This window comes from Polypterus senegalus, chromosome 17 (assembly GCF_016835505.1).
Source record: "Polypterus senegalus isolate Bchr_013 chromosome 17, ASM1683550v1, whole genome shotgun sequence".
In the NCBI taxonomy this organism is placed as follows: Eukaryota; Metazoa; Chordata; class Cladistia; order Polypteriformes; family Polypteridae; genus Polypterus; species Polypterus senegalus.
Genome location: NC_053170.1, coordinates 95,783,414 through 95,810,320, shown reverse-complemented (window position 1 = coordinate 95,810,320; position 26,907 = coordinate 95,783,414). Strand labels below are relative to the sequence as shown.

The 26,907-nt window shown below is 42.8% G+C and overlaps 2 protein-coding genes across 3 annotated transcripts in view; both read right to left on the bottom strand.

Moving 5' to 3' along the window:
- gaa (alpha glucosidase) overlaps positions 1 to 10,925 on the bottom strand; it is a 40,982-nt gene extending 30,057 nt beyond the window's left edge. Inside the window, exons 1-5 of the mRNA XM_039739826.1 lie at positions 10,820 to 10,925; positions 8,704 to 9,320; positions 8,378 to 8,523; positions 6,830 to 6,995; positions 3,617 to 3,713 (exon numbers count right to left, since the gene is read on the bottom strand). Coding sequence (XP_039595760.1) covers positions 3,617 to 3,713; positions 6,830 to 6,995; positions 8,378 to 8,523; positions 8,704 to 9,270 — 976 coding nt within the window. The 5' untranslated portion in view covers positions 9,271 to 9,320; positions 10,820 to 10,925. The remainder of the gene's footprint in view (positions 1 to 3,616; positions 3,714 to 6,829; positions 6,996 to 8,377; positions 8,524 to 8,703; positions 9,321 to 10,819) is intronic.
- Positions 10,926 to 13,501: 2,576 nt separating this feature from the next.
- Positions 13,502 to 26,907, bottom strand: part of ccdc40 (coiled-coil domain containing 40) — a 54,203-nt gene continuing 40,797 nt past the window's right edge. For both annotated transcript variants that reach the window (XM_039740409.1, XM_039740408.1), the window contains exons 14-19: positions 26,009 to 26,178; positions 24,655 to 24,746; positions 19,321 to 19,441; positions 19,017 to 19,205; positions 14,530 to 14,688; positions 13,502 to 14,001 (exon numbers count right to left, since the gene is read on the bottom strand). In XM_039740409.1, the coding sequence (XP_039596343.1) occupies positions 13,750 to 14,001; positions 14,530 to 14,688; positions 19,017 to 19,205; positions 19,321 to 19,441; positions 24,655 to 24,746; positions 26,009 to 26,178 (983 nt within the window). In that variant the 3' untranslated portion in view covers positions 13,502 to 13,749. The remainder of the gene's footprint in view (positions 14,002 to 14,529; positions 14,689 to 19,016; positions 19,206 to 19,320; positions 19,442 to 24,654; positions 24,747 to 26,008; positions 26,179 to 26,907) is intronic.

The window sequence follows — 26,907 nt, the reverse complement described above, 5'->3', positions numbered from 1 at the left end:
ACCACCACCACTCAGTGGCCAGAATCGGGAGGAAGAGGACGAAGCTTCAAGGGAGGAGTGGTGGGGCCAGAAGGGCCGATTTGTGGCGATTAGTCAGTGCTTTATTTGGGACTGTGTATTGCCTGTGGGTCACGGGGAAGACGTGCGCCCACGGGGGAAGAAAAATAAACTTTGGTGTTATTTTATACGTGCCTCCGTGTGTAGTCTGTGCCGGGTCACACTACTATGTTTTGGTTCAAACAAACAGACAACAGTCTCCGTTTTTGTCTTTTGTCCATTTTTAAAACCCTAAGAGTCGCATATATTTGAAAAAGCTGGCTTATCATTTCAGTTATGGACAGGCGAAAAACATAAGACTTTTAAAAAGGCAGACTCAAATCGCGCTCTGATTGGTGGACGCTTATTAGGTGGCCCTCCTGTGATTGGATCCCGCTCATTATGATTAAAAGAATTTCGGGGTGACTGTTGACTCTGACCTGAATTTTAAATCACGTATTAATCAGATTACTAGGACAGCATGTTTTCACTTAAGAAATAGAGCAAACGTTAGACCTCTTATAACATTGCAAGATGCTGAGAAATGAGTTCACGCTTTTGATTTCAGTCAGCTAGATTACTGTAACGCACTCCACTTAGGACCACCAAAAAAAAAAAGACATCGATCGATTACAACGAGTGCAGAATGGAGCCGCTAGAATCTTAACTTGGTAAAGAAAGTCCAAGCACGTCACCCCAGTCTGAGCGTCACTACACTGGTTACCCGTGTCATTTAGAATTGACTTTAAAATGCTGCTTATGGTTTACAAAGCCTTAAATAATCTGCACCCTCATACATCTCAGAATGGCTCTCACCTTCAAATCGTAACCTCAGATCGTCAAATGAGGGTCTCATTATTATTTCGAGAGCTAAACGTAAAAGAAGTGGTGAGTCGGCCTTCTGCTGTTATGCACCTCAAATCAGGAATACGAGTTTACCGATAGAAATTCGCCAGGCTGATAAAGTGGAGCACTTCAAAAAAAAAAAAAATTCTAAAATCTCTTTTTTTTTAACATGGCCTTCTCATAGCTTCGTATAATCCTGATACTCTGTATATGCATTTTATTATCAATATCGTACATAGTGGCTCCGTCATCCGTACTCAAACCTACTTTCTCTTCTGTTCTTTTTCCGGTTTTTCTGTGGTGGCGACCTGCGCCCCCCACCACCTGATCAAAGCACCGTGATGTCCCTCCATTGATGGATTAAAGGCCAGAAGTCCTCATGACCGTCATCATCAAGTACTTCCATGTGAACCCTGAATACCATGAGGACTGATTGAGGTCATTTATGTGAGATAGAGGGGGCTGGGTGGTCTCGTGGCCTTGGAGCCCCTGCAGATTTTTTTTTTTCTCCAGCCGTCTGAAGTTTTTTATATTGGCCATCGGGCCTTACTTTTATTCTATGTTGATTAGTGTTCCCTAATTCTATTTTCTAATTTATTTTGTCTTTTTTCTCTTTCTTAATTATGTAAAGCACTTTGAGTTCCATCATTTGTATGAAAATGTGCTCTAGAAATAAATGTTGTTGTTGTTGATTTGTCACCAATAATGGAAGAAAACCACACTCCACCGCAGAGGAGCTGCTTTCCATGACACATGTTGTGTTGCTTACCAGCATGCATCTAAACATCGTGTTTTGTGTGAATTCTGCATAAATGCGCAAAAGGCAAATCATCTGCTGGCCGCTAAAGTTTTGTAATAAATCCCACGGACACCGCCACAGCCAACCCTTCAAGGAGGACGCATCTTCCTGCTCCCGCGAAATGTGCGGATCCCCAGTATAGCTCAGCAGCTACGTCATACGCGTTTTCAGTTGATTTAGTGTGGATGGAGCTAATGTCTGCGGTGGGCTGGCACCCTGCCCGGGGTTTGTTTTCCTGCCTTGCGCCCTGTAGCAGATGGGATTGGCGCCAGCAGACCCCCGTGACCCTGTAATTAGGTTGGATAATGGATGGTGTGGAACGAGCCCCGGACACAGACAGACGGAAATCGTTTTGTCACCCAACACACACATTTTATTTGTCACTAATATTTACAAGTTCGGTGCACAACCCAGTGCCTCCAGCACCAATCCCCCAAAGTGCAGGCCTCTCTCTCTCTCCAGTGCCTCTCTTCTTCAGGCCGCCTCCACTCCTCTCCAGCAAGACTCTTGTCCACTTCCGCCCGACTCCAGTCATCGAATGGAGGGAGGCGGCCCCTTTTATACATGCCCGGATGGGCTCCAGGTGCTTCCCGACACTCCCCTGTGTGGCAGAAGTGCCGGCTGTGCACCCGGAAGCCCACCAGGTGTCCCCAGTCTTCTTCCCCCTAGCACTTCTAGGTCCCCAATGCAACCAGGGCGTCCTGGCTGGGTACCACCCCCAGCCACATGCCACAATGGAGATAATGTTGTGGACGACATGAAAATGCCAACATGGACAGAGTTGTACAATAGCATAAATAGAAACAAGATAGACAGGAAAACTTCTGGCTCCCTTGTCACTTGCGTCTTATTGCTAACGGGGAGCCATTGAAAAACTGTGAATGCAGCTGTTTAAGCAGTCAATGGTGGCGCATCTGAACAATCGAGACGACTGAAGTGAAGCAGAAAACTGCCGTTTAAGCAAGAAGTGCAACCGACTCTCAGTAAGCAAATTGGGTTGGGGCAAAAACCTGCAGCCGCCATTGCCCTCCAGGCCGGATGTTGCTCACCCCTGCTCTACCCCATGACACCAATAAACTAATGTGCAAATTTTTTTTTTTAATTTAAACAGACAAAAATCACAAAAAAAAAAGAAACATAACTCGGGGAATTAAAAATGACAAAAAGCAAAAATATTAAAATAGAAAAAAGATAGATAGATAGATAGATAGACTCAAAAAGATGTGGTGATTTGCTAAACAAATAAAGCGATAGATAGATAGATAGATAGATAGATAGACAGACATGAAAGGCACTATATAATAGATAGATAGATAGATAGACATGAAAGGCACTATAGAATAGATAGACATGAAAGGCACTATATAATAGATAGATAGATAGATAGATAGATAGATAGATAGATAGATAGATAGATAGATAGACAGACATGAAAGGCACTATATAATAGATAGATAGATAGATAGATAGATAGATAGATAGATAGATCTACATCTTATTGCAGATGTTGAAGGACGCCAGACTTCTAAGGAAGTATAGTCGGCTCTGTCCTCTCTTGCACAGGGCATCAGTATTGACAGTATTGGCATATTAGGAAATATGAAAAAAAATTAAACCAAAAAGCAACATCAGAAAACAAAACCAAAGGTTAACAAAAAACTAGGAAAGCCAAATGAGAAAAACGAGAAATCACAAAAGAGAGACAAACAATAAAAGCAGGCGGAAGGCTCAGCAATGAGTGGCGAGAGTCACATGGATTCCACAGGGATCTTTGGGTCAGACATGACAGGCCAGAATTGAGAGACGGAGTGGGGCAAAGGGACGAACTGAACATTAAAGGCCAACACGGGATACACAAAGGAACACAAAGAAAAGGTCTATATATGAAAAAGAAAAAAGAAAAAACACCAACAGGAACAAAACAAAATGGCTTACCCATTGCATTGCTATTGAGCAGAAATACGCCGTGCGCCAAGCCGTCACCTTCCTGGACCAGGTAAAAAGGGTGGGAGCCGTACAGATTGGCATTGCTCTAAAACATAAAAAAGTGTATTTCCATAACAATCAGAATAACCTAAAGTAAACAAGCCAGGACTTAGGAGTGATTTTCATTTTTTTTTTTTTTTTTTGAATTCGTCAACAGATCAGTGAACTGCTAAAAGTCCTTGGGCGTCCACATCAATGAAATGGTGGACTGGTCTCGTAAAAAAACAGAGGAGCTATAGAAGAAATGAGAAGAGCAGCCTGTTTTTTCTTCACTACGAGTAACGACATCCTTCTCATGTTCGACTGCTCTGACACTCCAACTCTGATCTGGATTCCCTCCATTGACTTTCTTTGATTTACATGTCAGCTGTAAGGCGCTTATTAACCAGTTTAAAAAAAAAATCACATTTCTTGTTACCTTTTTGCATGACAGATGTACACATTTTGAAATGGAGTACATGTTATGTTGATCGATTGGCCGCCAATCAAAACTGGCTGATTAATTTTAGTACAAGAGACTTAAAATCGGTGATGGGTATCTTGGTTGATCACAAAATAAAGCAATAAGCACTTGCATTTTTACGCACTGCGGTAATTTAGTTGCCGTGCTCCTTTACGTGAGTGAGGTATTGCAGCAGGTGAGGAGGTTTTGTTTGTTTGTTTGTTTGTTTGTTTTTTTCAACAAACCTCCTGCAGTGTAAACAAAGAGCAGCGAGTCGAGGCTTATCGTACGAGAGACGATTGGGATGTTAGCTTTTACGTTAAAGGAAATTGAGTAATTAAATAAGAGAAACGAATTGGAGAAGTCATCCTGTACACTTAGACAAAAGGCAAGAAAAGCGACTTCAATGAATTTACACCGTTTCATTTTGTCCTTTAATTAAAATGGACGTCGTTTGAGTTTGGGTGGCGGCGCTCGTGTTAAATACGGCAGCTTATATTTTTATTTGAGAAGAAAAAAAGAAAAAAAAAGAAAGAAGAATCTGAAAATTGCTGCTTAGGAAATAACACGATTATTAGATTAATGGCAAAATGTTTCTTTTACTTTAATGTTAAGCGTGTCAGCTTTGTGTCTCTCCTTGATAAACAAATGAACATTTCATACATTTGTGGGTGTCTTTAAAGAGCTGCACTTGGCTTACGATTTATTTGTGAGTGTCGCAGTTTCAAGAAGCAAGTACTACATAAATAAAATAGTAATCCATATTTATAGTTACACCTAAAAGAATTATAAATGTCTAGCTGATACGCTGAAGGAAAAAAAAAAACATGTAATTAATACAGTAAATGCATATTTTAACAGCAAAAAAAAGTTGAAGTGTAATTTAAAAAATATTAAAACCTCCAAGTGCCTGTATATTTATATTTAGGCATTGTTTAATTGACAATATCCATATATTCATTGTGTGAGAATATAGAATTTTCTTTTGTTAGAGAAATGGCAAAAATGACTTTTTTTAAATAAGCCTTGTTTCAAATTACAAAAACATTAAACAATATTTGACAGCTTGTAATTATGAGAAGCATTTAATTTTCGTTTATGCCATATGTATTACAGATAAATATGTTATTAGTTAAAGTATATATTTGAAGTAAATTTTATTTTGGTATTTTTTTTTAGCTCACTGAACATTAAGCTTACAGAACTTAATTTTGCTAAAAAAAATGAACAGTTATATTTTAATCAAAGAAATACCAAAGGTAACAATGTAATGTAGGACATGTGGCTTCTGTGCTCCTGGTTATGCAGGCAGGAGCTTAGAGTAAAAAGTTTTGTAAAAGAGAAAAAGAAACAAAATTTCAAATAACCGGCCAATCCAGTGGCATGAAATTGGTGATCTGCCTTAAAAAAAAAACAAAACCCACCTGATTGGAGCATTCGTAGTTAGGGTTAGGGTTCGCTGAGACACTGGTATGGTGGGCTGCATCAGGAGTGGGCAGGAGGAGGAGTATAGGAAGTTAATCAAGGACTTTGTTAAATGGTGCGACTCAAACCATCTACAACTGAACCTCAGCAAAACCAAGGAGCTGGTGGTGGATTTTAGGAGGCCCAGGCCCCTCATGGACCCCGTGATCATCAGAGGTGACTGTGCAGAGGGTACAGACCTATAAATACCTGGGAGTGCAGCTGGATGATAAACTGGACTGGACTGCCAATACTGATGGTCTGTGCAAGAGAGGACAGATCTGACTATACTTCATTAGAAGGCTGGCGTCCTTCAAAATCTGCAATAAGATGCTGCAGATGTTCTACCAGACGGTTGTGGCGAGCGCCCTCTTCTACACGGTGGTGTGCTGGGGAGGCAGCATAAAGAAGAGGGACATGTCACGCCTGGACAAACTTGTTAAGAAGGCAGGCTCTATTGTAGGAGTAAAGCTGGACAGTTTGACATCTGTGGCAGAGCGATGGGCGCTAAGCAAACTCCTGTCAGTCATGAAGAATCCACTGCATCCACTGAACAGGATCATCTCCAGGCAGAGGAGCAGCTTCAGTGACAGACTGCTGTCACCGTCCTGCTCCACCGACACACTGAGGAGATCTTTCCTCCCCCACACTATGCGACTCTTCAATTCCACCCGGGGGAGTAAATGATAACATTACTCAAAGTTATTGTCTGCTTTTTTCTTTTTCTTTTTTTTTTCTTTTTCTTTTTTATTAATCTTTAATTTAATATTGTTTCTTTGTATCAGTATACTGCTGCTGGATTATGTGAAATTCCCCTTGGGATTAATAAAGTATCTATCTATCTATCTTACGTTTACTTACGAGAGACTTTCAAAAAGTTTCCGCACTTTTTTTTTAAACTCTTTTTATTAAGAATTTCAAAAACAAATGACATCACTTTTCTACATGGTCACCTTTGTTTGCGATGCAATCCTCCCAAGTTTTTAATGCTCAATTACTACTCCCGCTTTCACAGTTTCCAACGAAAATATAAAAGTGCGAAAACGTTTTTGACCGTCAAATTTTCCATCCATTTTCCACTCATTCGCAACATACCGGAAGATTCTTTTTTTTTTTTAATCTATATTGCAAGAAGAATTCCATCCAGTACCCTGATCAATTGATTGATCAGCCGCTTCCAGTGGTCACTTATGTCTAGACACCCCCAACCCCCCCCATCTACCCGCCGCCCTCTACCCTTCGATTAGGAGACTTACATGTGGACTGATGTCTCTATTCCAAAACGTAACTTTCGTCCAGTTGAGGTCAAGGTTGAGGCCAGTGAGATGCTCCCCAAGACCAGAAATGTACGATGAGGGCAATGAAGTGGAAAGCTGTAGGAACTGATCAGCAAAGATGAGGGGGGCAACCGTGGTGTTGAGTCTAAATTCAAAAATAGCAACGTTATTATCATCATATATTAGATAGATAAATAGATATTATTATAATAATATCATACAGTATAATAGCCTGATCATATTAGCATCATTATTAGCTAAGAATTATAGGAACCTTATGACAGGCAACACCTTGAGGTTGGAATTGTAAATTATGAGCATAAGAATACAATCTTATATATAAATGTCTATGTGTGTGTCTGTCCGGCCCGGAAGTGAGAGGTGGAGTCAGGGTAAAGGCTCCGCCTCTGAGGAAACAGAAAACTCACATAGCTGCTAATAACACAAGCGAGGACACAGCACATCAGCAAAACGAAGCCTTCGAAGAAAGACAAAGTCGTTTAGCCACTAACATCGACAAAACGCTATCCGTTTTACATTTCCTCCCGCTGCTAATACACAAGTGATACAAAACTTCCTTTCAATTACCTGACATCTCTACATTTCAATTTTACTTCTGACGATTTCAATATTTTCTACAAGCCCTGGCACTTCAATCAATCAATCAATCGCATCGGTTGTGCATTAGTGGCTAAGTGAGTTTCTCTCTCTTCTGGGAGGTTTTGTTTTGCCGAGGCGCTCAGCAACAACAACATTTATTTCTATAGCACATTTTCATACAAACAGTAGCTCAAAGTGCTTTACATAATAAAGAATAGAAAAATAAAAGACACAATAAGAAAACAAAATAAGTCAACATTAATTAACATCGAATAAGAGTAAGGTTCAATGGCCAGGGGGGACAGAAAAAACAAAAAAAACTCCAGACGGCGGGAGAAAAAAAAAGAATAAATCTGTAGGGATTCCAGACCATGAGACCCCCTGACCAGTCCCCTCTGGGCATTCTACCTAACATAAATGAAACAGTCCTCTTTGGATTTAGGGTTCTCACGGAAGGGCTTGATGATGATGATGGTCACGTAGAATTCTGCCTTTTAATCCATCCATCGTTGTTGGAGCATCATGAAGCTTTGAGTAGGTGGAGGTGGCGCAGGCCACCACCACAAAGAAACCGGAAAAAGAAAAGAGAGTAGGGGTCAGTACGGATTTTAGAGCCACCATGAGTAGTTATTATGATGAGCTCGACTCCATTGTCTATCAGCGGCTAAGTGAATTTCTCTCTCCTTGGAGGTTTCGTTTTGCCGATGTGGTTGCCTCGCTTGTGTATTAGAGGCTAAGTGAATTTCTCTCCTTTCTCGTCGGTTTCACTTTTTTCTCTTTGAGCTTCATGCTGTAGCCTCACCTCACAGACAGACAGACACACACACACACTTCCACGCGTAAACATTTATATATAAGATATGGCAAATATGAAGTGTAATGGGCTCTTCTTCCTCACCAAAGGAACAACAACATACTTTGACTTACAGCACACGTCTGTTGGATTTTCTTCGCACAATGATGCCAAAGGGATAGGTGGAATATTCAATCGAGTACATTGGAGATATAGCCCGCCATTCGCTTTTTGGGACATCTATTGGCACCTCGTAGCGCTTAGAGGATGGATCTTTCAGCTGCAATAAAAAAAAGACCTTGACTTTAATAACTTATTTTATGTATCGACATACTTCTACTCTCCATTCCCCTGTAAGAGAAGATGAACGGACATGCGGTAGCCATCAAAACATGACAACACATTCCCAAAAATCTAACATGTATTAAATTAAAGCAACCTGACTGACAGAATCCATTACCGTGAAATGAAGCCGAGCCTCCGTCTCCCACATCACGTCCATCTCGAGGGCCATAACGTCCTGGGGAATGAAGGTCTTAGAGGAGCGGGTGAGGTGGGCACTTTCACCTCCCTTGGTCTGGTTCAGTTTGCCCAATATATAACCGGGATACACAGAGGGGAAGAAACACCAGGGGGCCCCAAGATCTCTGGACTTATGAAGCGGGGAATAACAACACCCTCGGTCCAGACACTCCTGCCGGCTTACGGCCTTATCGGGGGCACAGTCGAAGCGACTCTGAGGTGCCGCGCCACACTGTTGCTCCGAGCACTGCTTTGGGCCCACGTATGTGTCCAGTAATTCTGACTGTGGCAAAGCAAAGTCTTTGGTGGTCAGGGGGGCCATACCCTGCTGCGTCCAAAAAACACGGTGATCATCAGCTACAAGGCTGAACTTGCAAAAGGTGACAGCCAAGACGAGGAGAAGACTGACAAGACAGCACTTTGTGAATGTCACACCTTCATGGAGGAAAGGCGAGCTGGCAGGAGGAGGATGTGCTTCACTTGTCGGTGGGCTCCGGAGATGCATTGTGCGTTGGTACGAGCAGAGGTTTCACAACAGCGTCATAAAGCACCACCCTGTTTAGGGGGAAGAAAACAAATCATTATCCTTAACCTGAAAAAAAAAACAAAATTGGAGCATCCTGATGCTTTAAGAAAAATGAACTAATTTACACGCTAACTGAATATAGCACCTTTCTATAGTGGACACCGTCGCAAAAAAAAAAAAGTAGAACTGGGATCGGTGTTGCCATCCCTATGTTTTTCCACCTAGATCTATGTTTCTGTGTATTTCTTTGAGCACAATTCTTGAACTACAGTTTCTTGTGTACGTAAACTTATTGCTTTGAACATCTTAAAAACTTATTAACTCTGCGCATCTCTAAAATGTAATTACGAGTCTGTGCCTAACGGGAGCAGCCGAAAGAAGTCTGTGCATAGCCAAATTAACTTGGCGATTGTGATTGGTGACGTGTGTCTTGACGTCACATCCTGCACAGTGCAAATGCCTTAATTTCAGTCAGTCAGTCACGTGCTGACAGCATAAATGGTCATTAAATATCAACTGTTACACATGGAAACCACCGAAACCTGTCATCGAGGACGTTGAAGAAGGACGGTGCCATAAACGATGTTGTGAGAAACAGGAAAATGTAAAGTTAAAGTTACTGAGTGAGGGCGAGTCCGGTTTAGTGTTCCGCTCCCAAGCTTGAATCTGACATTTCCTGCTTATCGGGAATATGATAAAGAGTTTGTCTGACACAGGTTTATCTGGCGGACATGTGCTGTTGCTGTATTTAATTTGAAAATCCCTTGCTTACATAATTAAACATGTCTATGTTTTTCTGTGTTTATTTGGTTACATGGTTCTTTTTTTTAAATTAAAAGTTATGAGTGGCAACACTGATTGGGATGCTCGGGTTACCCAGTGATCGAACCAAGAACCCTGTATATTAAAGTCCAACACATTACTTTAATATTCTCATTACAGGAGTGTAATTAATGATAAAAACAAGCAGGATTGCTACGCCTATTTTTCACTTCTATTCGAATGCAACTACAGATACGAATAAATAATGGGCTCGCTGCACCGCCTTACGGGGATTTATGCAGAGCAATGCAGCGGCTCACCGTCTGTCCCTGGTAGTCGTGGGGGTCCGTGCGAAGCTTTCAGGTTCTCCTCGTCTTCGCGTCGACTGCACCGCTCACACACGAAATCCCCTCAGCTGTCGTCTACACCCAAATGTCGCCGGTTGTCTCCCGATGGCTACAAACCTTTTACGAGTTGTGACGGGCAACAATAGCTGGGAATAATGTCCATTTGGATGGGCTCGGGCGCTGCGAGCAGGTGGGCGAATCGGGGTTGGAGAAGGCAAGATCTGCTTTGTGTTATTTCAGACTTCAGATCTCTCGGCGCGCAGCCCTGCCCCGTTTGAACTTTTACATTTAAAAACAATCACAATAAACCGACGCAGGTCAAAGTGGCGATCATCCAGCAGCAGACGGTGCCTCTGTTTGACAATTCGGCCTGAAGGTTAAACGGACATACTTTACTTTACAAAAGGATTCACTCTCACCTGCAAGACCGTCAAAAGAGGCAACCAGCACTTTGTGGACATGCAGCAAACTACGACATCGTAACAGAATCTTCTTCAAAAAAGCTGGAGAACGCGCGACTTCCGGATTGGACGAGTGCGCCTCTAGTGGCGAAAGCAGCCATTACTACCAGAGATAAGGCAGATAGACGTGAAAGGCGCTGTATAATAGATAGATAGACGCGAAAGGCGCTATATAATAAATAGTTAGATATGAAAGACACTATAATGTAGCTATAAAAGGCATTATGTAATAGATCGATCGATAGACTTTATTTGTCTCCAGGGGGAAATTTAGCTTTTTACAAAAACTCATTAAATAAATACTTAAATAAACGCGCGCGCGCGCGCACACACACACATTATGGTCTAAACATACACCAGAATGACTATAAAGAAAGAAAAATAAAAAGAACACTTCTTCTATATGGATAGATGTTAAAGGCACTATAAGACAGATTGACATTAAAGGCAGTACAAAATGCATAGATGGATATGAAAGGTACTAGATTGATAAATATAAAATGCACTATATAATACATACCTAGTTAGACATATATGAAAGACACTATATAATACAAAGGTATTTTTATGTAAAAAAAAAAAAAACTTTATTAAATTCATTATGAAACCACAAGATCTTACCATAGAAAAACAACATTGTTAATATTTCCAGAAACATGACCTCATGGCTTTCATTCTTCATTACACAGATAGATAGATAGATAGATAGATAGAGCAAAAGGCACTATATAATGAGAGATGGATAGATAGATATGAAATGTACTATATAATACTGTAGATAAGACATATATGAAAGGCACTATATAATAGGAAGATAGATGCTGTAGATATAAAAGACACTATATGATGGCTAGATAGAACATAAGAATGGCACTATATAATAAATAGATAGATGTGAAAGTCACTATATAAAAATACCTCTCCCGGGGCACGAGAGAGCAGGTTTATGTCGGGGCTTAGAAGCTCAACCCCGCAGTGGTACGTGGCCACCACCAGGGGGCACCTGGACAGCTCCAGATCCTTGGCAAGCAGCACTACTCCACTCGGGGAGCCGGAGTCGGGAGGTAGACGACAGAGCTTGCAGGAGAGGAGTGGAGGTGGCTGAAGAAAAGAGACAGAGGAGTGAAGAGATAAGAACTGAGCTTTATTGGTTGCATTCATTGTGTTGTGCAGAACGGTAATAAAACGTGTGTTTGTGGGACATTCTGAGTCTGTGTCTGTCTGTGTCCAGGTTCAAGTTCACAATAGATAGATAGATAGATAAATATCCATCCATCCATCCATTATCCAACCCACTATATCCTAATTACAGGGTCATGGGGGTCTGCTGGAGCCAATCCTAGCCAACACAGGACGCAAGGCAAGAAAACAAACTCCGGGCAGGGCGCCAGCCCACCGCTGTAAATAGATATGAAAGAAACTATATGATAGATAGATAGATAGATAGATAGATATGAAAGGCACTATATAATAGATAGATAGATAGATAGATATGAAAGGCACTATATGATAGATAGATAGATATGAAAGGCACTATATGATAGATAGATAGATAGATAGATAGATAGATAGGCACTATATGATAGATAGATAGATAGATAGATAGATATGAAAGGCACTATATGATAGATAGATAGATAGATAGATAGATAGATAGATAGATAGGCACTATATGATAGACAGACAGCACTTTATTCGTCTCTACTGTATCTAATATCTAATATCAGGTAGCACAGTAAATGACGCCCAGCTGTTCTTCCATCTGTTGCTGCTCTGGTTAGCAGAAGGCCAAAGCAAATTCCAGTAGAATTATGCAAAAGGCGGACCCCAAACCTGGAGAGGGCGTCACTTTGTCACTTGCTACAGACTCATGCTGACAATGAACCTAACAGGAAACTTGCATGGACACGAGAACTTAAGAAATTTGGCCAACGAGACGAGACCATTCAGTGCATTTGTCTCCCGTTTGATAGCTCAGCCATCTCCGTATCTCATATGCAGATTCCTCTTAAAGGCGGTCCAGGTTTCTGCTTAACTCTGACAACTCCATGTCTGACTAGTTTGTTCCAGGTTGCCGTAACTCTTTTCATAAAGGTGTTCTTCCAGGCTTCAGTCCTAAATGCACTTCCTGTTAATTTCCAATGATGTCCTCGAGTTCTTGATTCACCGTTAAGCTGAAAGAATTCTGCAGGATCTACTTTGTCGATGCCTCGGAGGATTTTGAAGACTTCATTTTGTCCCCCCATGCTGTCTCCTCAGGTTTAACTCTCCGAGTCTGTCATATGTAGGACGTGTGTGTCCTCAAGCCCTGAGATGCTCCTGGTTGTTCTCCTCTGCGCTGCTTCATGAGCTGCTATGTCCTTCTTGCAGTGTGACAACCAGAACTGCTCACGACACTCCAGATGTGCTCTCACTTGTTCATTACATAGTCTGAGCGTAACATCCCTCGATTTCTATTCAACAGTTTTTTATATTATAACCTAACATTTTATTTGATTCACTTAGATGATGTAAATGCTTTGTCACGTAAACCCCTAAACCCTCTTCAGGGGTCCCTTCAGAAAGTGCAGACCTCACACAGCCTGCTGTATACACAACGGCACAGACACATACTGATTTTTCTTTCTTTTTATTCAGCAGTTCCAAAAAACAAAAAAATCAAATTCTATTTCCATGTTCCTATTCCAATTCCCTCCACTCTCCAACATCCACCTTCTGGATGGGCCCCCAGGCCCTCACAAGGCCCATTCACTCACAGTGATGGCCGAGTAACATAACACCCCGTAACTTGGGCTGTGAAAGGAAACCAACTCTGTGCTGATTGTGGAATATGAACATCCAGACATGAACTCTTTTATCTTGTATGACTTTTCGACGTGACGTCAGTGCTAAAAAGTCCCTTCTAGGCCCTCCTGTCTTGCAGCCAGGGCCAGTGTGACCTTGCGGAGCGCCCCCTGGAGCTCGGGGTACTCATGGCAAACGCGGTCCACGATGGTGCTGATGGTATGAATGCGATCTTCTTGTTTATGAGCCTCTGCCTCTAGAGCTTGTTTCGTCTTAACCAGGGGAGTGTACTTTCCATCTTTGACGGCCTGCAGATGTTTCTGGCGAGCCTGATAGGTTAGGATCTGAGAGAAGTTCTGGAAAAGAAAAAGAGAAAACCATTGACAACTGCGATGGACAAGTAGCAGGCAGGGGTTTTTACAAAAGAACTGCAATGTGGGGCGTTGTAATCGAGGGATCAGCGCTGGTCAATCCATTAGGCGACATTGGGGGCCGCCTAGGGTGACTTCAGCTGAGGGGTGCCATTTGTAACAGTTTTTGGGTCTCGCGCTCCGTTCAGCAGGTTTCGCTCCCTCTTCCCAAAAAAAAATCTCCCTGCACACGATGGTCAAGGAAGGTGCAGTCCTGTTTGTTCGTTGAACCTTGGCTTCAACTAGACTAACGGCAGAGCGCTAGGCCGGATGTGTCCAAACTACCCATAAGCCACTGCCAAAGTGTCGTACTGCGTCATCTTCTATCCACCGCAGTTCCCGCGTCACTTTCAGATTGCCTTTGCCTTTTGATTTACCCTCGTACGCGATTCAGAAAGAGAGTTGGAGTCATTCTTCACAAGGTTACTGTATGATATCATTTAGTGAAGGACTTTCTGAGAATGCCACGCTCACCCTGTCCTTTTTGTCTTGCAGTCGCTTGAAGTTCATCACCAGTGTCTCCAAAGCGGCCTGCAGCTGGGCGATCTGGTCCTGCTTCTCGTCTAGCGTCCTGCTTAACGACCGCTGGCTCTCCTGGAACTCGTGTATTTCACCGTCACACTCTGAGGCTTGCTTTAAAAAGAAGAACACAGAATTAGGTCCAAGCGCTGTCATGGACGAGGCTAACAAAACCAATGACGTGTGGCTTTAGGCCCTAAAACAAAAGTGAAACGGAGCCGCGCCTCGAGTTGGGCGAGTAAAGACAGCAAAGCGATCTGCGCTTGTGGAGTTAACAGGAGGTTTGCGTTATTAAGAGCGCCAGTATTACTCTGGAATGGTGCCACCGAGCACAATGGAGCCTGCAAAACATCAATTAGAAGAGTTTAGCATCTAAACTAGAGTCGCTAGTAAAATATTCAACCTTTATGTTTGTATGGTTTCATTTACTGCTTTTCAGTCAAATGATATAAGAAACCAAAATATTTTGATATGAATGAGGTTTGATAAAACACACTGAAACTGTGATCTATCTATCTATTGTGGAAGCCGGCCCGGACACAGACAGGCGGACACGTCAATGTCACCCAACACACGATTTAATACCATAATTACAGTGCCACACAACCCCAAAGTCCCCAAAAGTCCAGGCCACCAAACTAATGCCTTCTTCCTTCAGGCCGCCTCCTTGCCTCCTCCCAGACATCGTCCTCTTCCACCCGACTCTAGTCAATGAAGGAAGGGAGGCGGCCCCTTTTATAATCACCCAGATGTGCTCCAGGTGCTTCCCGGCAATCTTCCAGTGTGCCGGAAGTGCCGGCTGCATCCCCGGAAGCACTCTGGGTGTCCCTGCTCCTCTTTCCCCCAGCACTGAGTGCTGAGGTCCAGGGCTTCCAAGGTTTTGGGGTGCCCCCTGGCGGTGACCACGGGCCTCTACAGGGTTGAGCTTCAAAGCTGTGTACCCGTGGCCCCCAAAGGCACCAGGGCGGTCGCCACCGCCATGGTCTGGGGGAAGCATAAGCCCTCCTCCGGTCCTCCTGGGTGTCCTGGCCGGGTTGCCCCCCCCAGCCATCTGCAACACTACCTATCTATCTATCTATCTATCTATGGTATATAGTGCCTTTCATATACTGTAGATATGTCTTGAGAATAAACTTACAAATTTTCCAAATGGTGTATTTTAAAGTGTGACTAATTGTTTGTCAATTCCACTTTGGACCAGCAGAGGGTGCTTGATGTTTTAATCCACATGCTAGGCTCCTAGCGCTTGACTTGTACAATAAGCAGGGTGACTTTTACAGTTAATTTGCTCATATAAATATTCTAAAGTCACTGCATAACAAAGCTGTCTGATCGCTTGGGTATTACTTGAGCCGCTACTTCAATGTTACATTCATCCATACATCCATTATTCAACTCGCTATATCCTAACTACAGGGTCATGGGGGTCTGCTGGAGCCAATCCCAGCCAACACAGGGCGCAAGGCAGGAAACAAACCCCAGGCAGGGTGCCAGCCCACCACAGGGCACACACACACCAAGCACACGCTAGGATCGCCAATGCACCTAACCTGCATGTCTTTGGACTGTGGGAGGAAACCCACGCAGACACTGGGAGAACATGCAAACTGGGAAGCGAACCCAGGTCTCCTAACTGTGAGGCAGCAGCGCTACCCATTGCGCCACCGCGCCGCCTGTTACATTCACGTGTGTGCTAATCTGTTGTACAGTATAATAAAGCACTAAGGTCTGTATGTCCGGCCCCTCAGAGCAATCTGATTGGTCAGTTTGGCTTTGATGATGCGACAAAAGAGGAAATGTGAGCGTGAGACACATGAGGAATGAGAGTCACCTTCAAAGACAGATAAGTATAAAAGTGGACAGGATGTGACAAAAGCCTCTCTGAAAATAATGACAGAGTCAGAGAAGGGGGAATGAGGGAGGGAGCATCGGTGAAAAAAAATTCACACATGCGCAAACACAAAAGAAAGTGAGTCAAAGTGCACGTCGAGATAGGAAACGTTTTAAATGATTCAATTACCTGTCTTAGACAGATAGTGTCGTTAATAATAAAAAGGCTTAACTTAGTGGTCCTCAAGTTCAGTGCTGCAGACCACCGTAACTGCAGTTCTTCTTCCCAGCCACCTGCTTTCAACTGGACTCCCGTCTTTACTTAACAAGCTGTTTTTTCTTTTCCCAGTTTCCACCTTTGCTTGTGCCAATCCAGAAATGACAACATTTTTGGGTCAAGCATTTGCACGCGTGACGTGAGTTATCATTCTTTTGCTTGCTTTTTAAGGTTTTGCACTCTGTGGCGTTCTGCTCATTTAGGCCTGTTCTTATTAATCAGCTCACATGTGCATTGCAGGCTGCTGTGGCTGCTTCCCTTTAGTGTTGAGGGTCATTTGCACCCGTGTTTGTACTGCTCATCTCTAAACGACAGTATTTGGGTTTAATTATGGGAGAAAACTCCACAGGAAAAAAGTAAATTAAAAAGAATACGGCAAAGAAAAGATAATATTTAAAGACATGGCCAAAAAAGCACGTGTGAATTTTATTTGCATGTAAAGATACGGCACCAGCACACATTACTCAAGGAAAAAGACGAATGAAACAATTCGAAGTAAGACTGAACCATTTATGTGTGAAACTGGTCGGAATGAAAAACCGCAGCCACTGTGGTACCCCAGGACTGAACTTGGGGACCCCTGCTGTGAGGTGCCATGTATCATTCGTGAAAATATCCCATAAGCGAACAATTTTAAAAAAACAACCACGTAAACCAACCGGCAATTCTTCGGCAGCCTTTTAGCTTTTGATTGCTCACTGTGATGGGCGGCCTTGGCTACTGCCAGGCTGGGGCGCCAGTTTGATGTGTGGGCCGAGCATCTGCAACGCACTACCTCCCCTAGGACACTAGAGGGCAGCCCTCCTGGCACCACGGATTCTTGCAGGGCATGCTGGGACTTGTAGTTTGGTATAGCCCTGTTGGGTTCCCCTGTGCCAGGGGGAGCTGCAGAGCCCTACAGTGGACTTCCAGCACACCTGGGAGTGATTCCAGGTAATATAATAGTGATGAGCCACTGGGAGCACTCCCAGGAGCGGAATAAAAGGAGCCGCCTCACTCCATTCGAGGAGAAAGAAAGAAAGAAACAAAAAGAGAAAGAAAGAAAGGACTAAGCTTTTCTCTTGTGGACGCTCTGCTGTTGTGGGGAGCGTAGAAAGCGGCTCCCCACCTATAAATAAAGGCGTGCTGTGTGGCAATTAGAACATTTGAGCACTCTTGGCATTTTGGTGCGTCTTCACGTGGGGGAATATGCAGAGAGCAGGCCATTCAGCCCAACAAAGCTCGCCAGTCCTCTCCACTTATTTCTTCCAAAAAAACATCAAGTCGAGTTTTGAAAGTCCCTAAAGTCCTCGTGTCCACCACACTACTTGGTCGCTTATTCCAAGTGTCAATCGTTCTTTGTGTAAAGCAAAACTTCCTAATGTTTGTGCGAACTTTCCCCTTCACAAGTTTCCAACTGTGTCCCCGTGTTCTTGATGAACTCATTTTAATGTCACCGGTTGTGTGTCGTGTTAAATAAAAAAAAAAAATTGTTTAGGGAATAAGTGTGCTAGTGCATGCCAATTATGGCCATATCCCCTACCCTAATCCTAACCCTAACCCTACTTAAAAATATCTTTGCCTGTCCTTTCTAGCACAACAGACACAACCCGGGAACGTGCGGCGCATGACGTCACTGTCACGTTGTGCACAGGCCATTCAGTCTCATGAAACCTGTCAGTCCTGCCCACTTAATTCTTCCAAAAAAACATCAAGTCGAGTTTTGAAAGTCCCTAAAGTCCTCGTGTTCACCACACTACTTAGTTGCTAATTCCAAGTGTCTAACGTTCTTTGTGTAAAGCAGAACTTCCTAATGTTTGTGCGAAATTTCCCCTTCACAAGTTTCCAACTGTGTCCCCGTGTTCTTGATGAACTCATTTTAATGTCAAGGTCTTGATCCACTGGACTGATTCCCTTCAACATTTTAAACACTTCAGTCAGGTCTTCTCTTGATCTTCAAGGCTCAGCTCTTTTAATCTTTCCTCATAACTCAACCCCTGTAGCTCTGAATCAGCCTAGTCGCTAATCCCTGGACCACCTCTAGTGCTGTTATGTCCTTTAGATATCCTGGAGACCAAAACTGCACACATGACTCCAGATGAAGCTTCGCCAGTGTGTTATAAAGCAGAACCTCCTGTGACTTGTACTCCGCACATCAAGGCGCTATATAACCTGACAGTATGTTATCCTTCTTAATGGCTTCTGAACACTGTCTGGCAGCTGATAATGTTAAGTCCACTACAACTCCTAAATCCTTCTCATAAGGTGGATTCTCGATTTTCCGACCGCCCATTAGTGTCCTGCCTGTCTGTGTTGGGGTTAGGGTGGCTGTACGCGCCCCGGTGGTCCACATCACCTTTTGTGTTTCTTGAATCTTCTTTTGCAGCAGGTGCAGCGTGCTGTGGAAGGCGCCTTGTGTCAGTTGCTTCTTCTCCATTTTGGCCTGGGCCTCACCCCTGGTGACGATGGTCTCTCGACGGGCGACCACCGCCTCCATTTCCCTGATCAGCTTCTCCTGCTGCTTCATCAGCTGTCCGTACCGAACCTGCAGGATGGTAACGACATTTTTGAGGACACTCAAAGATAGGGAAACTGTCCTGCTGTGGTATAGTCAAACTGGACTAAAGTGGCTAAAGTGGCTGTGAACATTAGTGGCTCACCTCCATTCTGTGAATTTCGGACTTCATGGTGCGAATTTCCCCTTGGCCGACATCAGAATCAACAGCCGCTCGCGTCTCCTTTGCCAGTTGCGTTTTCTTCTCCCATAGCATAATCTGCCGCCTAAAAGATGCCAGGTGTTAAAGAAGAGTTGATGCCTCATCGCTTTAACTTTCCCAACAGTTTTCAATATTATCGATTTTATTGCTTCGTTTATTTAGTAATTTACGTTACTCTACTAACATTTAGGCAGTGGTTTAATTTCTTTGTTTTCTTATATTAAAAACCGCGGGTAAACAGAGGGCCATGTTCTACCAGAGTGAGAGAGAGAGAGAGGCAGGAATTATTTTGGCAAAAGCCAGAAGATAAGAACGTCGAGCTTCATGTTCTGTATGAAAATATTCTGTTGAAATAAATGTTGTTGTTTTAAGACGTTAACCGGAAAACGGGGAAAAAATGTGTAACTGGATTATTCCCCGGGATGGGGATCAGATTCTTTTTTTGATGTCTCTTCTGTTCATTCTCAACTCTTTTATTCATGTCGATCACGTGCATCATTCTTTACTTTCAATTTTTGTTTTTGTATGTAAGCCGCCTCTGTTATGTTCCATGTGTTTTGTGGGTGGTCCCCCCAAGTGGCCGGACCATCCGCCCTATAAAACTGGAGGGTCTCCCACAGTTCCTGGCGCTTCATTTCGAATGCGCTTAGCAGCGGTGAGTTCTTGTGCTTTTTGTCAATTTCGTGCACTTAGTAATTTACTGCATTTTTGACATTTCGTTCGTGTTACATTTCAATGGTTCTTCGGATTTCGTATTGGGACTTTTCTTCACCTTGGATTGCTTTGCTGGCAGCTCCTTTGTCAATTTGAGCTCCTATGGACTGTTTTTTTGGAGCCTTTAAAAATAAATATTTCATTTTATAAAGATTCTACATGGCCTTTTTTACATCCAGCCAGGGTTTGTGACAGGATTTCCCCCAATAGTAGGCATTTTTGGAAGTGCTTTCGGGACTTACGTGCTTTGGAACTTCCAATCATAACATCAGGAAGTCAAAATGCACGACTGTCAAAACAAAAATGATGGCGGGATTAAAAATGTTTGTCGGGAATAATCCTTATGTTTTTCTCCGTAAACTCGGATGCTTTAGAAAGTGCGAGAAAAAGTCCAGAGAAGAGCGACTAGGCTGATTCCAGGGCTACAGGGGATGAATTATGATTGAAGATTAAAACAGCTGAGCCTTTACAGTTTAAACAAAGGACATTAAGAGAAGACTTAATGATTGAAGTGCTTATGACAGGAATTAGTTGAGGGGATCAAGACGGTGACTTCAAAATGAGTTTATCAAGAACATGGGGACACAGTTGGAAACTTGTTAAGGGTAAATTCCACACAAATATTAGGAAGGTTTGTCTCGATGCATGCTCAGTTATCCAGGTAAGGAAATTCTAGAAAGTTGATTCTGTTCATCTGGACATAGTTTTTTTCCCCGAGGGAGATACGCTACATCACTCATCCAAGTGACTTCCTCAGTCTCAGTTGACTGCAGGTTTCTCCACCCTTATAAACAGTATCTTTGCATAATGACCGCAGCAAGCACCATTGACTAACAATGGGCCATGCGATCAATGATATGCAAACTGTCCATTGATCAATGGCCATGAGTACCATTCACAGAGAGTTGGGGAATGGCTGCAATCACTGCATTGTAAGATGGTGAGAGATGTAACATATCTCCCCCGGAAAAAAAACTATGTCCAGATGAACAGAATCAACCTTCTAGAATTAACAAGGTTTAATTCACACGGAGAATCAGAGACACATAGGATAAGTGACCAAGTAGTGTGGTAGACAGGCGGACTTTAGGGACTTTTAAAACTCGACTTGATGTTATTTTGGAAGAATTAAGTGGGCAGGACTGACAGGTTTCATGAGACTGAATGGCCTGTTCTCGTCTAAACCGTTCTAACGTTCTAAAGTGCTCAACGTGACAGTAACGTCATGTGCCGCACATTCCCAGGTCGTGTCTGTTTTGCTAGAAAGGACAGGCAAAGATATTTTTGAGTAGGGTTAGGGTTAGGATTAGGGTAGGGGTGTGGTGTTATGGGTCCACAGCTCGTGGAGAAAAGGCCATTGATTTTAAATAAATAATCATCGCACCGAGCGGCTTCGTGAGGGCGTTGTTATGCGAGCAGCGGGGCGTCGTCGATGTGGGCGTTTCTCACCGTGTGCACAGGTGAGGAACTGCCCACATTCGTGATTGCTCCCGTGGCTAATGCTGCAGCTGTGATGGCCCTCACGTTTTTAAAAGAAGCGCGAGTCGGTTTTAGGGAGAGAGAAAGAAACGATCGGAGAAAGGAAAGGAAAGGAGAGGACGGAGGTTACCGGGAGCAGGAGAGGAAGCAGGTCGGTGAGAGGGAGAGAGCCGCGAAGAGGCGGCGGACGTGCGGCGAATGAGCGCTCGTGGACAGCTGCATGGAAGCTGGGTGTTAGGCCGACACCCACGTGTTTGTGTTGATGTCGCTCCCGCTGAGCGAGCAGGTAGCGGAGTGACCAAGGTGAAAGCGACGAGCGCAGAAGGCCGCAGAAAGGCAGCGGAAGTCGGGAGGCTTGGAGTGGCAGTCCTTGGTGTGAGCGTCCTGGAGACCAAGGAGTCCAAGTCTCGAGGCTGGGATGAGAGCCAAACCGAAGCCAGGGATCGGGAGGTCTCCAGTCTTGCGTGTGTTTGAGGAGGGCAGCTGTAGAGAGCGTCTTGCCTGCTGCTTGGCCCATACGGGATAAGCAGGTGAGACGCTAACAGAAGAGCACCAGATTTGTTTGTTGGGTTTTAAGACTGCTTCCTAAAAAGATTTTAACCTCCGATTTTAAAGGAATGTGTTTTTTTTTCTATTGAGTTTTAACCTCCACATGTTCATTTAATGGATTATTTATTTATTTAATGAATTTGAAGAACTGCACTATTTATGAACTTTGTTTTTGTTGACTATTTTAAATAAAAGCACTTTTGCACTTTCTACCTTCCCCTTGCTGGAATCATTTGCCTCCATTGACTAGCTCACTCGGTTACATTATCGACGGTGTCGGGTTCGAGTGCTTCCAATAGCAAAGGGAGTGTGGAGCCAGAACCCACATCGTCACAAGGGGATATGGCCATAATTGGCATGCACTGGCACACTTATTTCCTAAACAATTTTTTTTTTTATTTAACACGACACACAACCTCTACTTTCAAGTAATTAAAACTATTATAAAACCCTGTTAAAATTATCCTAAAATGTTCTTCAATAAATAATTTAATATCCTTATAAAATGTAATTCTCTTTGCAATAAAATCCACGACTCAAAAGGAGGGTTTAAAAAAATAGTGCCCCATCCTGGTCAATTATAAAATTACTTAAAATTTGAAATAAATAAGGATTAAAATTTATATAATTATTAAACTTTAAAAATATATTAAAAACAGGGTAATTAAATGTTAAAAATTAAGTTAAAATTAGGTAATCAACAGATGGCACATAAATATTGGTTAAAAGATGAAAAATTCCCTGAGCCCCAATATTTTTTTAAGGGAACTCAGTCTTTAGCCATCAATTTTAGGGTTTGTATTTATTTAAAATTAGGATTCAAATTAACCAGGTATTTAACAAATAAAAAGAAAGGGGGAGAGGGGAGGGTTAGAAATAAAGGGTAGGGATAAAAAAGACCTATTTATTTAAACTGAAAAGGGTCTGAATTTTAATATGAGGAGCCTGGGGTGAGAATCCTGCTTAACCTCAGGGCCCGAATATACAAATTTTAAGGCAAGGGATGGGAATAAAAAAAACCCCATCAATTTAAACTAAAAAGGATTTAATTTTAACCTCAGGCCCTGATCATAAGAATTTTAAGGTTAGGGGTGGGGGTGAGGGATGGGATAGATGTATTTAAAATGTAGAACAGGGGTCAAAACCAAAAGATAAAAAAAAAAAAAAAAAAAATCACATGTCAGAATGGAAACGAGGGACGAAAATCAAGGATAAAAAATTTCAAAGCTAAGGGTCAGCACTAAAAAGTGTGGAAGAAAAATGAAACTTAGGGTGCATAAAGTGTTTTGGTGTGCTTTCCGCATTAACAAATGGTATCAATCTTTGAAGAAGTATAACAAGAACAATTTATCAAATTTATAAAAGGGTTAATAAATGTCAGAAACTTGTTCAAGCATATTAGGAACCTAGATAAAGGTCAAGTGAACAACAAAGAGAGGATTAATCTCCTTAGCATTAGACCCCAGCGTCACTTGGACTGTGAAAACTGCTAAAAGCGTTTGTTCTGAGCATCACTGGGGCAACTGTATAGACGCGTCACACATAACATTAGACAAGAGGATTACTCGGGCTGTAAAAGTGCCAGCGGTGTTAGTTTCCAGCATTGCTAGGGAAACGATATAGGTGTGTCTTGTATAAGTGACAGGCCCGAGTGTTACTCACATAGTGTTGTAGACGCGTCTTCTCCTTGCCTCCTACTCTGTATGTCGAGTCCCTCAGAGCAATCTGATTGGTCAGTTTGGCTTCGATGCAAGTGTGAGTGTGAGACACACGAGGACAAGAAACATAATGGCCTCATAATGGGATCTCGTAAGAAATGATTTTCTGCAGCCCAGGTGTTGCACACTCTTGACAGCGATACGAGCAGTGATGACGAAGTGAATCTGCTCAAGAAAAAATGTAATCGCTAAGGAGGCGATGATGTCCTTAACCTAGCAAAGACCGAACAGTTGGCACACACACACAGAAATTCCAAGTGTAAGAGCTGAACCAGCGAGATATGAGAAGAACAAGAGTGTAGTAGAATGAGACTTTTATTTGGATAAGTCATTTGGGCGTGTAAGCCAATGAACCAATCAGAGTAAATGGCAGGTAATTGAGCATTGTTATGTAAATTCACTTGTTTATAAATTTAGACCTCTGCTCTCATTCTTTGATCACTTGCTGCCAAGCTCTGCCCCGGGCACTGTCCCTTAGCAGAGTGTTGTACGGGGTGCTCCCGGGATGCAGTGGATGTGCTTCCTCCTGCCTGATTCTTTGGTTTGATTCATTTCTGCCATAAAATTCTTTCAGGTGATTAGATAGATAGATAGATAGATCAGATAGATAAGATTAGTTTTGAGAAATCATTTATTCGACAAAAAGGGTTCTATATCCGCAAACTTGTATGAGGAATTACTCTGCAAGGTGACCTTTTAGCTCAACAAAAGTAAAGAATCACAACAAAAATCCTGGCTAACATCTCAGGAATTTAAATTCCTTTGTACAAGGCCACGAGCGGAGCAACACAATCATTTCAGAAATGTGACAACTCACTCGGCCTCCACGAGGCTGTTCAGCAGCCTGTCCTTCTCTTCTTGAACACTTTCCAGCTTCATTTTTATTTCAATTGATTCCCTTTCAGACTCCTGAAGAAAAAAAAAAGAAAAAAGAAAATCTTTACAGTGGCATCTTTTAAAGTAATGAAATTTAAAAATGTTGCATTTTCCAAGAATTGCTTCTGCCATCTTTCATAAAGGGGTGTCACACACGTGTGCATGGGAGGCAGCTGAAGGACTCCCAAAGGGATAATTCCATGCCAGTCCAGGGGTTGGCAGAGTGCACTGATCCTTCCTCTTTTTCATCGGCAGGCCAACCACGAGAAATTTCGCCTGAAATCGATGGAGTCACTTCCGGTTCTGGGCCCGATGATGTCACTTCCAGTTCCATATCCCAATGACATCACTTCTGGTTCCATAACCCCCAGTGATGATATCACATCCATTTCCAACCTCCCGATGAAGTCACTTATGGTTCTGGGCCCGATTACATCACTTCCTGTTCCTGCCACACTGACATCACTTCCCCTGCCCGGCTTTAAAACCGCCATGTTTGCCCGTCTCTAGTGTTCTGTGGTGGCCTGAAGTCTGCTAAGACCTGTACCATTCTGAATCACAAACTTCCGTTTTGGCAGCCTATCTCACAAATACGGCTGCCCCCAAAACCTTTCTCTGTGTCGTGTGAAATCCTTTCACAGGGGTTAATGGACTAAAATGGCCATCAATGGAAATGCGTGGGTGGTGGAAGAGTGTTTTAGGGGCTAATTTAGCTTTTGTACCCTTTGGTCACCTCCTATTAAGGTCACTTTATGGTTAGAGTTGTCCAAAGGAGTGGGAAATTGGGAAGTGTCCTCAGAGCCTTCCACTACATAACAGGTGTCACAACCTCGACAGAGTCATAGCAAGGTTTGGTGGCAGTCACCCGTATATTGTTTTCCTGGCTGCAAAAACTGAATAAAGGGATAGCATTGATGTGCGCAAATCAGAGTCCAAAACAGAACTGAGGGGACAGGGGAACGGTGGTGGCTTTTAAAGGCCAGTATAGGAAATGACCTGAAAGGGGTCGGAACCGGAGGGGTCTTCATCCATAGGCTCGGACCCGGAAGTGACGTCAAAGGGGTTGGAACCAGAATTGTTATCATCAGGTCCAGGCGGAATTTTCTGTGAACGGTCTGCAGAAAAGCAAGAAAAAGAGTCAGTGCACTCTGCCCCATCCCGGTCTGGCTTGGGATTACCGTCAATCAAGCCCTATACAGTATTTGCCTCCTAGATGCCCACTGTGGCTTGCAGTATTTTAGGGAGACTCCCCCCCTGCACTGTCCGCTAAATGAAGCCAATCCAGGCAGGCTTACCTTAAGCTTGTGCACAAACTCGTTTTCCATCAGAATATTGCTCTGCTGCAGAGATTCCTTGAGAGCGCTGTTCTTGTTCACAAGCATAGTGAGCTTCACCATGTCGTTGGAGAGATTCTTCATCTGCCGCTCAGTGTCCTTCTGTTCATTCAGCTCCTGCTGAATTTCATCTGTTAAAAAACAAAAAAAGAGGCCGTGCGTAAGAAGCTTTATTGGTTTTCAGTAACCTCTTCCCACAATCCTTTAGAAAAACTAAACACAGAAAAATCAATCCAGTCTCAGAAATGGGGAACAGAAAGTCTAATAGAGAGTCCTTTTTACTTTCTCATATACGAAGTGTAGGGAAAGTATTGTAATCATCTAAAGATTCGATGTCGAGATTTTAATGAACCTTGACATTTCAGACCTTCCTGACTTTCTCGTATATGAAGTATAGGGAAAGTATTGTAAACGTCCAAAGATTCAATGTGTATAGGGAAAGTATTATAATCGTCCAAAGTTTCTATGTCGAGATTTTGATGAATCTCAACATTTCAGACCTCCCGGACGTTCTCGTATACGAAGTATAGGGAAAGTATTGTAATCGTCCAAAGTTTCTATGTCGAGATTTTGATGAATCTCAACATTTCAGACCTCCCTGAATTTCTTATATATGAAGTGTAGGGAAAGTATTGTAATCGTCCAAAGATTCGATGTTGAGATTTTAATGAATCTCGACATTTCAGACCTCCCGGATGTTCTCGTTTCTATCGACTCAACATTTCAGAGTCTAGGGTTAGTATTATAATCGTCCAAAGTTTCTATGTCGAGATTCTGATGAATCTAGATATTTCAGACATCCCTGACTTTCTCATATATGAAGTGTAGGGAAAGTAAAGTATTGTAATTTATGAATCTCG